This window comes from Drosophila biarmipes, unplaced genomic scaffold (genome assembly GCF_025231255.1).
Source record: "Drosophila biarmipes strain raj3 unplaced genomic scaffold, RU_DBia_V1.1 ptg000005l, whole genome shotgun sequence".
Classification (NCBI taxonomy): domain Eukaryota; kingdom Metazoa; phylum Arthropoda; class Insecta; order Diptera; family Drosophilidae; genus Drosophila; species Drosophila biarmipes.
In genome coordinates this window covers 72,558-89,431 of record NW_026114527.1, presented here as the reverse complement: position 1 = coordinate 89,431, position 16,874 = coordinate 72,558, and the positions used below count along the sequence as shown (strand labels likewise).

Below are 16,874 nucleotides of genomic sequence, written 5' to 3'. Positions count from 1 at the left end.
AATCGCATGAAACGATACGAGCCATTGCTAGTTAAAAATTACGTTATATCTCATGAACTTTTTTCGACTTCAATTTGGTGGAATCCTGACATAAGGTCAAGACACGAAAAATATTTTGCTCACCCTAGTTGATCTAAAATGTCATCAATTCTAGGGAGTGGAAATTTATCGGACAATAATTTTTTGTTTATTTGATGGTAGTCAATCACTAATCGCCATTTCTTTGAATCTGAAGTGGGAGATGATATTTTTGGGACAAATAATAATGGGCTTTATATTGAAATACAAAAGGTTCGACTATTCCGTCGGTGATCAATTTTCCGACTTGCCTCTGTATTTCGTTCAGCTGACTGTGTGGGCTTCTATAATTTTTGACGTATACTGGTTCATCATCCTTTAGTCTCAGTTTCTATTTGTAGAAATTATTTGTACTGATTGGTTCTGTTTCCAATCCGAATATATCACTGTATTTGGTGCATAAGCTTGAGAGCTGTGACTTAAATTGTGAAGGAAAATTTTTTGAAAGTTGAGATAATACAGACTTTTCTCTATATTCATTATTAGTTTTGACTACTTCGTAGTTCATATGCCAAGCTACTTGTACTGACTATTTGATCTTTATTTATAGTATTAAGTAATCTTATGAATCCGTTTTTTGTTGTTGCTGTTGTAATAGCTACGTAAATACCATTTTTAATTTCATGGTTTGGAATCAATACACTGTCTTCTTAGAAATTTAATTGAATATTTCTAATAACTTGAGATCTTGCTGGCAGAAGTTTTGAGTTGTTGCCAAAGCTGTATGTTATTGGCACATAAATTGGAAACTTAAGGTTATCGGGTCTGATTGTATGCCAATCTTCAAATGGCTTGAGAGTTGTATTTCTTTATAAAGATGTTTCCTAATATGCCATCGCATGTAACAGAAAATCTAAATCCACGATATGAAAGTCGTGTTGGATTATGTATGTAGTTGTCTATATCTCAATAGAGGTTAAACCATTTGATTTTGTAACCTCCTGACTTATTTCTTTTATATCTATATATATATATATATCTATATATATATATATATATATATATATATATATTATTTATATCACTGTATTTGGTGCATAAGCTTGAGAGCTGTGACTTAAATTGTGAAGGAAAATTTTTTGAAAGTTGAGATAATACAGACTTTTCTCTATATTCATTATTAGTTTTGACTACTTCGTAGTTCATATGCCAAGCTACTTGTACTGACTATTTGATCTTTATTTATAGTATTAAGTAATCTTATGAATCCGTTTTTTGTTGTTGCTGTTGTACTAGCTACGTAAATACCATTTTTAATTTCATGGTTTGGAATCAATACACTGTCTTCTTAGAAATTTAATTGAATATTTCTAATAACTTGAGATCTTGCTGGCAGAAATTTTGAGTTGTTGCCAAAGCTGTATGTTATTGGCACATAAATTGGAAACTTAAGGTTATCGGGTCTGATTGTATGCCAATCTTCAGATGGCTTGAGAGTTGTATTTCTTTATAAAGATGTTTCCTAATATGCCATCGCATGTAACAGAAAATCTAAATCCACGATATGAAAGTCGTGTTGGATTATATATGTAGTTGTCTGTATCTCAATAGAGGTTAAACCATTTGATTTTGTAACCTCCTGACTTATTTCTTTTATATCTATATATATATATATATATATTATTTTGGGCTACTCTCACATGGTTATCGGTGTTATTGCTATTGTGGCCTCGATTTGTGTTACCACGTCCTCGATCGTTACCTCTTGCATTATTATTATAATTGAAACAGTTGTAGTTGTTATAATTATTATTACGACCATAAAAGTTACCTCTGAAATTTCCAAGTCCTTGGTTTATAATAAAGAACAGTATTTGGACAACTGAACAACGGTTGCTTCCGTGCAACTTTTTACGAACTTGGATATGTCATCATTCATGGTTTTGAAGGTGCCAGCCTGCATGATAAGTTTTACGTATTACCGCCATTCTTCGTCATTGCCTTAACTGCAGACTGTGTAGAGCTTTTGCCATAGGTTGTCAGAGGTTGAGCAGCCTCTGACGTGTATTGGTTAGCAGTTTTGTTTCGTTACTGTAGATTCATCAGCTTGGCTTATACTACTTCTACAGTTTCGCCTTTGACCTTTTCTTCAACTGTGCTCGAGCTAATGTCTGAATCTGTAGAATTATAATAACTTCTTTTGATTCTGTTTCTTCACCAGTTTCAATTATTAGTGAGGTATTAGGTATTGATATATCGAGCTTGAACTTTTCTCTAATAGTTGTCAAATTGGATCTTTGTCTGATCAAAAACATTTATACTTGAGACCAAAGATCTTGATTAAACTTATCTCTGTGTTCATATATTAGTATTCGTGCTTCATTAAAGCATTTAACAATTGCTCTACCTAAGATTGGGTGCTCATCTATTCTTGATCTAACTTGCTTACCGGAAATGATCATTAGTGCTATTCCTTTTTGGGTTGCAGTGCAGTGAAACAGTGGTGAAGCATGACATTTAAATGTGTCTAAATAAAGGATTTCCAACTCGTATACACTAACAGGGGTTAAGGATATTATCTGCTAAATTCTCCTACTGAAATCTGGGTCCCTTATATATATTTTGCTAATTTCTCTTTGTGTATGCATACTTGAATATTTACTTTATTTTATTTCATTTCCTTGTTGTTGCTTTTTAAATAAAATTTAATTATATTTTTTTTCATAATTGTATATTGTTTGTCCGCTTTGTTCTCTTTTATTTTTTAAATTTTGTCAAAGTCATTCGCTCGGCTCATATATCTTTTTTTTAAACATTTATTATGAAGCTTGTACAATTTATAAAAGCAATTGGCGCACATTATGACAACAATTTTTATTAGCATAATATTTACAAATTCCAAATCAATGTTATTTGGTTCAACTTTATTTGTTACGTTAGCAGTGGAATCCACTGACTTAACGTCTACTATAGCCATCATTGTTTTGTTAAAATTATAAGTGTAATTATCATGTATTTCCTCACTGAATTTACTTATTGAATTATTCCTCAACTTTTCTAAAAGGGCCTTTTTTATTTATCTTTCTTTTGTTTTCTTTTACGGGTCCGGTGCCGGTCTTCTCACTGGTCTTCGGCTTCATGCATGCGTAACTACATGTTGCAGAGTAGAGAGGTTCGGGGCAGTCGGTCGGGCTTCTGGTCTTTTCGGCAGGGGCTTGGCAGAATTTGTTGTATAAGTTACATAATATATGCCTAAAAAAGAAATATATAAGCCAGGCAAATGATTTGGACAAATGGCAAATGATTTGGAATAAACAAATAAATAATAGAGAGCACGAACAACAATAATAGGAACATTTATCTGTTATCAACTTTAAAAATTTAACTTTGACGAATTATATCAAAACAGGCCAATTCAAAAAAACGCTATTAAAAAACATGTAGAAAAACTAGTAAAATGCTTTTATGAAGCACGAATATTTATGCATGGCCAGAGGGAAAAATTAAATCAAGATCATTGTTCCCAAATAAAAAAATTTTTGGTCAGACAATTAAACACAAGTTCAATTCAGATTTATCAGTACTGATCATTCCTAACACTTTTATAACAAATTAAACTGGTGATGAACCGGAATCAACAGAACAAACTGAAATCAGAAAAACTTACAGAAATAAACCCCAAAATAGAAGAGTTAGATTTAAAAAATCTTACTATTACAGCTATATTAATGCCAGATCTGGATAATTCTACAGATTCTGATGATAGTTTAAGCATAATAGAGAATAAAATAAATAACAATATTACAATGGCTTAATCCAATATTGATTTTATTAGTACAGCATCCAAGCTTATACCAGTTTTCGATGGTAAAGCTGAAAACGTAACAATTTTTTTGATGCATTACTTTTCAAGTTATTGGCAGTTTCCATAATAAAAACAAAGGGAAAAGGTGTCGCCAGAAATCTAGACGGAAACGAAACAACAATTACTAAAGTGGTGTTCAGATTAAAAGGCAACGTCAAAGGCGAAACTGTAGAAGTATTGTCAGCGAAACTGATAAACCTACAACAAAAAAATGCTAACCAGTATACACAAGATGTTGAGCAGATGACAAAAGAAGGTGCATATATCACAGACGGCTTAGCTCTAGAGTTAGCTAGAAGTTTTTCCACTCACCATGCAGTCAAAGCAATGACTAAAAATGGTACAATCGATAAGGTATAACTTATCACGCAAGCTGGTACCTTTAATACCATGAACGATGCCGTATCAAAATTTATAAACAGTTGCACAGAAGCAACTGGACAATCAAACAGTGTCCTTTACTACAAGAATACTACTAACAGCGCGGCGCAAACCGCGGACGTGGAATTTATAGAAGCAATTTTCGGGGTTATTATAACAACCACAACAACTACCAGAATAATATTAAAGGACGAAGCCTATATGGAGGCAAATATAGAGGACACGGAAACTCAAATCGAGGCCACAACAACAACACCTAACAAAACTATGTCAGAGTTGCCGAAAATACATTAGGAAACTCCCAAAACCCTCTATATGTTCAGCAGTAGAAGATTTAAGAGTCCACACTATTAATCTCAGTCAAAAACAAGAAAGGAAGTTAGCTCCGGCAAACCGAAGTTTGTATACCATTGCAGTTATAAGAAATAATAAACTTTAGAACACTATGTTAAATTTTTCAGGATTGCTGCCGACTTCAGTGATAGTATAAATACATTTTTTCATTCTTTTTTTCGACCATTTTTTCGACTTCTATATGTTAGAGTAGTCCAATTTTTATTAAATTGAATTCGAAATTCTTAAAAATTCTAAAAATGTTATTTGTAAGCTTTAAAGGTTATATGTTAAAAAACACCAAAAATATAATTTTTTTTATTTATTCCTAAGGGAACTATAAGATATAGTGGTACGATCCGGCTGGTTCCGACTTATATACTACCCGCAAGAAAGAAGACTTTTGGGAAAGTTTCCGGATAGATTTAAAACTGAGAGACTAGTTTGCATAGAAACGGACAGACGGACGGACAGACGGACATGGTTAAATCGACTCGTCTAGTGACGCTGGTGACGCTGGTCAAGAATATATATACTTTATGGGGTCGGAATCGTCTCCTTCACTGCGTTGCAAGTTTTTGAATGAAATCAATATACCCTCTGCAAGGGTATAAATATTCGTTTCATTTATCAATGTAGCTACTGGAAAAGAACTTGTCTTTCTAATAGACACAGGTGCCGACATATCCATTTTAAAAGGAACTTCTGATATCTTTCACGACCCCCAAGATAATTATATTATAGACATTGTTTATGAATAGTGGACTGTATTATGGTTTTTATTATAGTTTTATGCATTTATTTTCACTATTTAGCGGGTTTACAATACTTTAAGCGGGGTTGCTATCAGCGAGCGGTTGCGGTTAATATCAACAAGCGAATGCAGCCGGCTTGCAAAACGTGCAGAAAAAGAACAGAAAAGCGATCGCGTGATGTTCTAATACTAACGCCTTGCACTGCAATTTCGGCTATGCGTGTGAGCTTAAAGCTCCCAAATGGTTACAATACAATGATGTGCGCAAAAATAGGTACTATAGGTAATAGGTAAAAATAGGTTATAGGTAAATAGGCAAAAGTAAAGAAGCAAATGTAATACTATTTAAATTCAACATAAAGACGAACTATTTCCCAACATACCGGCCCCCCTGAACGACGGTTCAGTTCAAAGGAAGCACAGCAATTTTCGTAATAGGGCGCTTGTAGATTCCCTTGGCGGTTTTAACGGTGACCACCCGAACCCTCTGATCCTGGCCAGGATGAACTTCGGTGACTCGTCCTAGCATCCACTTGCTTGGCGGTTGATTGGGCTCCTTCAGCACAACCAGTGTGTCCACGGCAACATTTGGAGCATCTTGATGCCATTTCGTGCGAGGTTGAAGCGTGCTGAGATACTCGAGATTCCAACGTTTCCAGAAACCTTGAACCTTGGCCTGTAGTTGTCTCCAGCGCTGCAGTCTGTTGATATTTACATCCAGGAAAGATGGTTCTGGTACCGACGTGAGAGGCTGACCTGTTAGAAAATGAGAAGGAGTTAGCGGGTTAAGACTGTGATCGCTAGGTGCGCATAAAGGGCGAGAGTTCAGAAGCCCTTCAATCTGAATTAACAGGGTCGAATACTCCTCGAATGTCAAGGCACTGCTGCCAATGACTCGTTTTAAGTGCAGCTTTATGGATCTCACACCAGTCTCCCAAATGCCTCCGAAATGGGGAGCAGATGGCGGAATGAAACGCCAATTAATCTCGTGGCTGGCCATGAAGCTTGAAATTTCTTCATCTTGACTTTGAGCTATTGCCATTCGTTGCATTTCAGCTAAATCTCTTTTGGCTCCATGGAAAGTCGTTCCATTGTCCGAGTATAAATCTGATATAGGTCCACGTCGAGACCAAAAGCGTTTGAAAGCGGCTATAAAGGCGGATGTCGTCAAATCGCTGACCAATTCTATGTGAAGCGCTTTTGTAGATAGGCAGACAAAGATCGCAAACCAAGCTTTGCCAAATCTTGGTGTCCGGCCTGTCGATGTTTTGATTGACACAGGTCCAGCATAATCCAATCCAGTGTGCAGAAAACAACGGGCGGGTTGAACTCGAAACTCCGGTAAATCAGCCATAAGCTGAGAACTCGTGTGTCTTCGCTGCAGAAAGCAAGTTCTGCAATTGAATACAGTTTTGCGGACGAGGTTCCGAGCTCCTAGAATCCAATACCTTTGGCGTAGACTATGAAACGTGTATTCGACTCCAGCGTGTAACAATGCAGCATGTTGATAGCGAACTAGCAGACCAGCTATTGGAGATTCCTTAGGAAGGAGAATGGGATGCTTTGCGTCATAAGTAGCTATAGAATTATCGATGCGACCACCAACACGCATTACTCTCTGCTCGTCTAAAAAGGGTGTGTAGCGGATCAACTTCGATTTCTTCGACAATGGCTGTCCGGTAGTTAACTGCTGGTACTCCACGTTGAAGAACTCCTTTTGAGCGTGCGTAAAGATCTTAGCTCGTGCATATTGTAGCTCCCACGCCGATAGGAATGGTGAAAGTCGATTCCTCTCACGAAGACGATGAACGAAGCGAAGGCAGTAGCTGACTATCCTTAATAAACGGGACCATGAGGAGGATTTGTTGATCATACAAGATAGCGAATTTCCGTCGTCGGAAATGTGTAGATTAACTTTCGTTTCAGCCTTCATCTCTAGGCAGGCCTCTCCTTCTGTCGACAGAACAAACTTAGCTTTAACAGGTGGCCAAGCTGAACGTGACTGAGATAGCCAAGGTGGTCCATTCCACCATATTTGATGATCCACGAGGTCCTTTGGCAGTACTCCTCGCGATGCGCAGTCTGCGGGATTATCACCACTTCGAATATGTTGCCAGCAGCTGCGTGGGCAAACCTCTAGAATTTCAGCAGTGCGGTTGCAAACATAGGTGTTCCAAGTCCTAGGCGGAGAAGATAGCCAATGCAGGACTATTTCAGAGTCTGACCAACAATTAATTCTGGAAATAGGAACAGTTAATGATTGCTTGACCAGATAAATCAGTTTAGAGAGTAAATGAGCTGCGTTTAACTCTAGTCGCGGAATGGAGATAGGCTTAATAGGGGCTACGCGAGTTTTAGCCATAATCAGTTTGACAGCATATCCATTTTTGACTTCGACGCGGCTATAGATGACGGCAGCATACGCTTGAGATGATGCATCAGCAAATCCGTGCAGTTCCATTTCTTGATGTGGTGCAGATATGTAGCGAGGAACTCGACAAGTTTCCAATAAATGCATTTCCGATGCAAACTGTTGCCATCGTGTACATATTTGCTGCGGTAGTACTTCATTCCAATCGACAGAACTTAGCCAACTATCTTGAAATAGGATCTTCAGAAAAACAACAGTTGGCGAAAGCAAACCCAGCGGGTCGTAGATCTTGGCTAGTTCTGAAAGCAATATGCGTTTAGTAAGAGCAGTCGTAAATGCGGGGGTTTCTAATTTGAAGAAAATATAGTCCGGTTTTGGTTCCCAACACAATCCCAGGACTTTAGCAAATCGAATTGAGCGGTCTTCCTCTAAATCCTCTGGTGGATACTCACAAATCTCCTTTGGCAACGACTTTAAAAGGGCGTAACAGTTTGAGCTCCACTTTCGCAATTTGAATTGAGCTTCGCTAAGAAGCAGAATCAATTCATCTTTGAGTGCAATGAGATCCTTGATGTTGTCGCATCCAGTAGGAATATCATCAACGTACGCGTCTCTGTTGAGCACGACAGCAGCGGTGGGATACAATTCGGCATAGTCATTCGAGAGCTGTTTAAGAACTCGAACTGCAATAAACGGCGATGAAGCTAATCCATATGTTACTGTCAACAGTCGATAATGATCCATCGTAGCGTTTTCATCCTTCCTCCAAACTATGCGTTGGTACTGTGTATGTTCGTCCGACACCAAAATGCCTCTAAACATCTTCTCGATGTCTGCACAAAATACATAACGATGCTGACGAAATCGAAGGCATACTCCAATTAAGTCCCGTTGAATAGGCGGTCCTATATGCAGTCGCGAATTAAGAGAATGACCCGTGGAATCCTTTCCAGAGCCGTCAAATACCACTCGGCAACGTGTGGTAGTACTATCTGGCTTAAAAACTGCATGGTGTGCCAAATAGTTGTAAAGTGCGGGATCCTCACCGCCTGCAGCAGCCGGAATCAATTCCATATGTCCTCGATTTAAATAATCATCCATGAAATCCACATATTGTTGTTTGAGTGCGGGGAATCTTCTAAATTTCCTTTCCAAAGCGGCGAGGCGGTTTAAAGCCTGTGGCAAAGTGGAGCCAATTGGCGTGCGGGGCTCCTTGAATGGGTATTGAACAATATAAACACCATCTTCTCTACGTGCATGTGTTTTCAGAAAATGTTGTTCGGCGGGATCACTGGCGTCTATCGTTGTTTTACTCGGATGCACTTGTTCCATGTCCATAAATGAGCGAACTAAGGAATCCAAATCTTCATAAGCGTGATGAACTTGTGCGTGCGTAGATGCTTTGTTACCATCAGTGTAGCTGCCTGTAATAACCCAACCAAAATTAGTATGCAGTGCGATGGGGTATTCGATACCAAACTCTCGGCGATGTCCAGTATATAAGTTCCACAGCTGATCAGCGCCTAAGAGAACGTCGATTTTGCCCGGAGATGCAAACGTCGGGTCAGCTAGCGGTAGGCTGCGAATCTTGGTCCAAATAGTTGCATTTGATTTGACCTGCTGAGCTGGAATCGTAGAAGTTAGAGAACTCATAATTAGACAAGAGACTTCCAATGATGCAGTCGTGGTTCTTGAGAGTAAGGTGAAGCTAGCGCGACCTCGGCTAACACCAGCCGGGTTAGCACCTAAACCAACTACCGAAATGCGGGCATGCGTGCGAGGAATTCCGATCCTTTGGATAAACGACTCAGATACCATGGTTATTGTTGATCCAGTATCGAGCAATAACCTACACGAGGTCTCGTTTCCCCATGTGTCAATAACATTGGCGACAACAGTTGGCAGTAGGGCTGGATTGTTGGCCCTCTCCAAAATATGATGGCTAACAGCGGCAGTATTCGTATCAGCGGCAGTCGAGTGCGCAGGTGCCACAAGAACCGATCTTGCTTCAATCGGGTGTACTAACGTGTGATGCTTAGCGTTGCACTGACGGCAAGTGTTCGATGACTTACAATCCCTGACTTGATGCGATCGACTCAAGCAGTTGAAGCATAATTTTGTATCCTTGGCGAAGGTGCGGCGGCTGACTACATCCAGTGCCTTGAATTCATTGCATGAATATATAGAATGCTGTCCTTGGCAATATATACATTCGCGAGACGACTGAGTTGATCCACTGGCATGAAAAGCGGCTTGTCGGCGTCTACTCTGGGCTGGTCTTGAGGGTTGCATTGCGGGTAAATCCTGACAAGACTCCAAAGTATCACAATGAGCGAAAAGAAAGGCGAACAGCTCCTCTATGGTGACGTCTTCAGTGGCCGATAAACTGCAGTTGGCCCAAGCTTGTTTAATTTCTGAACCTAACTTTGACAGCAAAATATGAATGAGCCATACATCGCGGCTGTCACAGTTCAGCGCATGTAAGCCTCGAATGCATTCGTCGACCGAGTCAATTACCTTGCGTAATTCTGCAATATTCGAATTGTTAGCGGTTGGCAACGATAAAAAATTCTGAACAAACGATCGAGCGATGAGCGACCTTTTATTATAACGATTTTCTAATTTTTCCCATGCGTCTTGGTAATTATCATTACAGACGGAAATATGTTTAATTAGGGACAGTGCTTCTCCCTCCAGATATGATTTGAGATAATGAAACTTTTGGCACTTGGAGAGCTTTTCGTTACTATTTACTGAGCTTAAGAACAGATCACTAAACTGGCTCCAATCCTCATATTTACCAGAAAATGTGGGAATCCGAATTTTCTCAAACCTTAAATCAGCAGTTCCCGATGAAGTATGAATTTTCTCCAAAAGGTTGTTTTGTCCCTCAAATAGGCGTTCCACTGTACTTGAAAGTAGAATGTTCGACTGGTCCTGTCCATGATCCTGACCTCCCATGTCCTTGATGGCGTTACTAAAAATAGCATGCGCGGCGTAGAACTTGTCTTCGTATTCGGGTATGTCCAATCCAGGGTCTTCATATCCCTCCTCCAAGTGAAATTCCACTAACTCATCTGAGAGCTCCATAAAGTGGTTGAAAGTGGCGACCAAACGCTCCAGCTTGAATTGCAATGTTTCCACATTCTCACATCTTTGTGAAAACTCCACAGCACTGTTGAGGGTGCGCGTTATTTGCCCCTTGCAGGCACCACGTTGTTGAATCGTTCTATGCATTATCGCGTTCATGACGAAAAAACGGTAAATTTGTCTCTAATGTTCACAAAAGTAAATGCACAAATAAACGCGGGTATCCGGCTCGAAGGACCAAAATTTGTTATGTTTATGAATAGTGGACTGTATTATGGTTTTTATTATAGTTTTATGCATTTATTTTCACTATTTAGCGGGTTTACAATACTTTAAGCGGGGTTGCTATCAGCGAGCGGTTGCGGTTAATATCAACAAGCGAATGCAGCCGGCTTGCAAAACGTGCAGAAAAAGAACAGAAAAGCGATCGCGTGATGTTCTAATACTAACGCCTTGCACTGCAATTTCGGCTATGCGTGTGAGCTTAAAGCTCCCAAATGGTTACAATACAATGATGTGCGCAAAAATAGGTACTATAGGTAATAGGTAAAAATAGGTTATAGGTAAATAGGCAAAAGTAAAGAAGCAAATGTAATACTATTTAAATTCAACATAAAGACGAACTATTTCCCAACAGACATAAAAGGAATAAGTCAAGAAATAACCAAATCCAAAGGTCTAGTTTCTATTGAAATACAGATGTCTATATATATAACTCCACAAGATTTTCATATCGTGAGTTTACAATTCCTTATTCCATGCGATCGAATGTAAGAAATCGATTTTATAAAAAAACTAGAAAGGAAGTTAGCTTCGGAAAGCCGAAATTTGTATACCCTTGAGCTATAAAAAATAATCAATAATTTTTTTAAATTTAATTCAAAATTCTTAAAAGTATAAAAATGTATATTCCCAATATTATAAGATAATATGTCGAAAAGCCCCAAAGCTATAATTTGTTTCACATTATTTCCCACCAATTATCCGATCGTTGCTATGACAGCTATATGATATAGTCGTCCGATTTTAATAAAATTTAATTCGAAATTCAGAACTAATTAAAAATGTTATTTTCAAGCTTATATATGATATATGTTAAAAACACAAAAGATATAATTTTTATTTCATGTTTTCCTACTAATTTTCCGATCGTTCCTATGTCAGCTATATGATATAGTCGTCCGATTTTGATAAAATTTAATTCGAAATTCAAAGCCAAATATAAAATGTTATTTCCCAGCGTAGGAGGTTATGTGTTAAAAAACACCGAAGATATAATTTTTCAATATTTTTTTACCATTAATTTTTCGATTGTTCCTATTGGAGCTATATGATATAGTCCTCCGATTTTGATAAAATTTAATTCGAAATTCAGAACTAATTTAGAAATTTTATATCCAAGCTTAGAAAAATATATGTTAAAAAACACGAAAGATATAATTTTTTTAAACATTTTTTTCTCGAGAGTTCCGTCCGTTTGTATGCAAACTAGTCTGTCAGTTTTAAAGCTATAGGGCTGAAACTTTCCCAAAAGTCTTCTTTCTATTGCAGGTAGTATATAAGTCGGAACCAGCCAGATCGGACAACTATATCTTATAGCTCCCATAGGAACTATCGGGGAACTAAAAAAAATTATATCTTTCGTGTTTTTTAACATATACCTTTCTTTCTATACAATAGAAAGAAGACTTTTGGGAAAGTTTCAGCCCGATAGCTTAAAAACTGAGAGACCAGTTTGCGTAGAAACGGACAGACAGACGGACAGACGGCCAGACGGACATAGTTAGATCGACTCGTCTAGTGACGCTGATCAAGAATATATATGCTGTATGGGGTCGGAACGTCTCCTTCACTGCGTTGCAAAATTCTGACTCATTATACTCTCTGCAAGGGTATACAGAACTGTCAATCAGACTTGTATAAAAACTACTTCAGACGTCTTAGGTCTCATCATAACTCCTTGGCGAAGAGGCTAATTTGGAAACCAACAAGAAGAAAACTTAAAAGATACCACCCACATGATCTTCCATTAAGATATATTTAACACCCTCGAAGTCTGATGTAATTGTAAATTGTAAATGAATAGAAATATTGTATAACCTTTATACCAACGCTTTGTTATCCCCTATATTTAAAACCTGCTCAAGTTGCCACATAGGTTGCAGTATACCTGTTAATTCTGAATAAATATAAATTATTTAAAAAAAAAATTAGACTTCAAGCCATTTGAAGATTGGTTTATAATTAGGCCCAATAACTTAAAATTTCCAATAAATATACCAAAACATCACAGTTCTGGCAACAACTCAATACTTCTGCCAGAAAGATCCCAATTTATTCGAAAAATTCAACTTAATTTTAATAAAGACATTGTATTAATTCCAAATTAAGAAATTCAGCATGATATTTACATAACAAATACCAGTACAGCAACCAATAACGCTCTCAAAAGGCTACGTAATACAACAAATACTGAGCAAGCAGTCAGTACAGATAATCTAACATATGAATCACTTTCGAGCTACGATGTAGTCCAAACAAATCCAAAAAATAGTGAAAAATCTGTATTATCTCAATTTTCAAAAACTTCATTTTACAGTTCTAGTCACAGCTTTTCAGCTTATGCAGTGATTGCACTGATTGTCTATCGCCAGATAATTAAAAAATTACTATCTGATAAATTTCCACTACCTAGAAATGATGATATTTGGCTTAATGACAGGATTCCATCAAATTGAACTCGCAAAAAGTGGTCAGAGAGTGGTCGCTTCACGCGATTACCTTTTGGATTAAAAATAGCTCCTAACTCATTTAAGAGAGTGTTGACTATTGCATTCTCTGGCCTATAACCTTCTCAAGCATTCCTTTATATTGATGACTTAATAGTAATCGGTTGTTCCGAAAAACATATGCTTAAGAATTTAACAGATGTTTTAGAGAAATGTAGGAAATACAACCTAAAGTTACATAAAGAAAATTGTTCATTTTTTTGTGCTTGAAGTGTCTTTACTGGTCATAAATGCACTGATATAGGAAAACTTCCAGACGACAAGAAATATGATATTATTATGAACTACACAGTGCCGCTCGAGGCGGACAGCGCTACCGTTTCATAGTATTTTGTAACTATTATAGATGTTTTATAAAAAGCTTCCCCGACTATTCAAGGCATATAACAAGATTATGTAAATAGAATGTTCCTTTTCAATTGACGAATGAATGTCAAAACGCAATCCAATATTTAAAATCAAAACTTATGGAACCTACCTTGCTACAATAAACAGATTTTACTGAAGAATTCTGTATAATCACAGATGCAAGTAAGCTAGCACGTGGAGCGGTTTTAACTGAAACCCATGATAGTCTTCCCATTGCATACGCAGCAATAGCATTTATAAAAGGAGAAAGCAACAAGTGTACTACTGAGCAGGAATTATATGCAGTTCATTGGAAGTAAATAGAAAACGCGGGTTCTGGGGCAATTTGCATTTTAATATCAGCCAGAGACCCGAACACGGGCCCTTGTCTACTACCTAACCGCAAAAAAAGGGACACGCGCACAAGTCCGAGGGGCACGCTCATTGAGAAAATCACTGGGCCGCAATAAAAGGGAAACACGCCAATGGCCTTATGCCGCACACAAGTGCGAGGGTCACGCATACTGACTACCTATCTCTGACACGTTTCCAAAAGGGTACAACGCACAAGTATACCTGGAACTTAAACTCGAAATTAAAAGTCACAAGTTGATTTTGTAGCATAATAATACATTTATTCAATTATTTTGGTATTGCGAACATGATTTCTATATGATTTCCATGAATAGATTTGTTCATATTATCTCCATTACATTCAAAGAGTATTGATTGTATTGAAGACCTACATAGTGTGCAATAAACAGAATTCCGCCGAACTTTTTCAGAAAGTTATTATTTTAAGAAAATGCATAATATCTCTCTAACTCAACAATCTCGTCTTGGCCTTAAAAATATTCTTACACAACTTATAAAGAACATTTTATATAGGTTTTCGTATTCTTCTTTTACTTCACTCTGTACATATGAATATCTTTGATTTTCCCAAAATCACAATGATTTTTTCGAAAGTTTTCTCCTTTAACCAACCTTCTCTTTTGTTCTACAATTTTTTGTCTTTATCTCCTTGACCGATTGATGGTATTGTTTACACTTGTATCAAACCTTTTTCAAAACATATACTTCTTATCTTTTCTATCCAATGAATAGTCGATGTAACCTAATCGAACCTTCTCCTTTGTTCTATGTTTCTCTGTCTCAATTATCGACTTGAGGGTGTCCCATTGGTTACACTTGTATCCAATATTTTTTAAAATCAATACCTGTGCCCTGCTAGAACTATCTAAATTGTTTTTAAGTTTACAAAATTCTAAATATGCACCTCTCATTTTCAATATTTTCGTACACACTATAAATGACCGAGGACAATAGTTAGTCTTCTAAAAATAGTATTGAAGCAGACTAACCGTGCTGCATCAAGCACAAGTCAAGTTAAAGGGAAAAAGACATCCTGAAAAATTAATCCTGCAATTGTGATATGCAAAAAAATCGTTGGTCAAACCATGTCCGCTCAGAGCCGCATAAGCGAAATTCTACTCAACCCCTTGTTGGAAGAGTCAAAAAAATTTCTGAAGGATTCAGGGGAAGAATATTGCATTACATGTATGTAAACAATAGATCGGACTTGATCCTACCTGAACATTTTTTGAGTGAAGCTGGATTGTCGTCTACCTTATCTCATTATTTTATATTTATACTTCAGGAAAAGTAAACTTTAAACAGAGTATAATTTTGTAAAGACGAATCTGAACAGATTAAAAGGAAAAGATTCTGATTTAGAGTATCTTTCATGAACGTACTAACCCACTTCAATACTAATTTCAAAAACACAAGAATTTCAAGAGAGAGATAGTGGATGGTCTCTTATAAAATTAATTCGCTTGGAAATGAATATGAAACATTATATACCGATGGCTGGTTCATCATTCATACCACTACCTCGATTCCTTTTAACGAAAAAGGCGATAGTCAACGTATGTGATGAAAATGATCACTATTGTTTTAAATGGGCCTTGATTTCTGCCTTAAAAATTGTAATAGATGTTTGGTGTAGAACATTGACATATCGCTGGAAATAATTCGTTTAAATTATGAAATAAAATTAGATTTCAAAATAAAATGTATAAAACATTTTTTAAAAAAGAATACTCAAATGAGCTTAAGCGTTTTTAAATACAATGAATCGGATGTGGAAAAACCTCTTCACATCAATATGTTGTTTTTGGAAGACGGCGGAAATGGACATTATATGTACATTAAAAATACTTCAAGATACATCTCTTTATTATTTTTTTGTCTCTTTTAAACAATTAAATAATTTATTCATATTTTCTTTCAAATCAGAAGACGGCGCAGTTTTTCTTCAATATTTGTTTAAATTTCTCCGGAACTGAAAAAGCTGCATTGAAACACAAGACGCTATGCAGTGGGAAGGTCTCTAAGATGCCGCAGCCCCAATCTGGAAATGTGATTTACACAAGTTCAATATCAGCTTCAAGTTCAATTCGTTGTCTATTTTTTGCATTTTGAAACCAAAGAATTTTGAAGTGATCCCCAAATTATTTAATATTAATAAACATATTCTAATATCTTAAGCCTATTGTATAAAGTGTACTTTTTATTCTAGACTAGATAAATTTGTTTTAGAAACTGGAATAAATTCATGAAACAGTTTTGTAAATTCATTAATCGATAATCTTACAAAAATGAGTATGGAATACTTACATAAAATAGTTCCTATTAGAATGACTTCAGACGACCAAAAGACATTTGATAATTCGTTGAATTGTTCTATTCGCCTATTCTATTCTATTAGGGACTGATAGGGTTAGAGATCACTGTCATTTCATAGGTAACTTTAGAGGTGCAGCTCACTCTAAATGTAACTTGGATTATAAAGTAGTTTTTGAGGAAATAGTTTTGAAATTCGTTTTCTCGATACCTATAGGTTCATGCCCTCAAGTTTGG

General features: G+C 36.9%; 1 protein-coding gene across 1 annotated transcript; it reads right to left on the bottom strand.

Moving 5' to 3' along the window:
- Positions 1–5,754: 5,754 nt before the first annotated feature.
- Positions 5,755–10,959, bottom strand: LOC127011671 (uncharacterized). The gene is made up of 3 exons (XM_050889676.1): positions 10,477–10,959; positions 9,576–9,882; positions 5,755–9,347 (listed from the first exon to the last, which is right to left on the bottom strand). The coding sequence occupies exons 1-3, from the start codon at positions 10,957–10,959 to the stop codon at positions 5,755–5,757; spliced, it is 4,383 nt and encodes a 1,460-aa protein (XP_050745633.1).
- Between the last annotated feature and the right edge of the window lie 5,915 nt (positions 10,960–16,874).

Excerpts from the sequence above, each read along its gene's own strand:
- LOC127011671 (XM_050889676.1), bottom strand. The coding sequence starts at position 10,959 with ATGCATAGAACGATTCAACAACGTGGTGCCTGCAAGGGGCAAATAACG. Across the intron at positions 9,883-10,476 it reads GTGATCTGTTCTTAAGCTCA|GCACTGGATGTAGTCAGCCG; the intron begins GTAAATAGTAAC and ends AATGAATTCAAG. Across the intron at positions 9,348-9,575 it reads ATGGGGAAACGAGACCTCGT|CTCAGCAGGTCAAATCAAAT; the intron begins GTAGGTTATTGC and ends CTACGATTCCAG.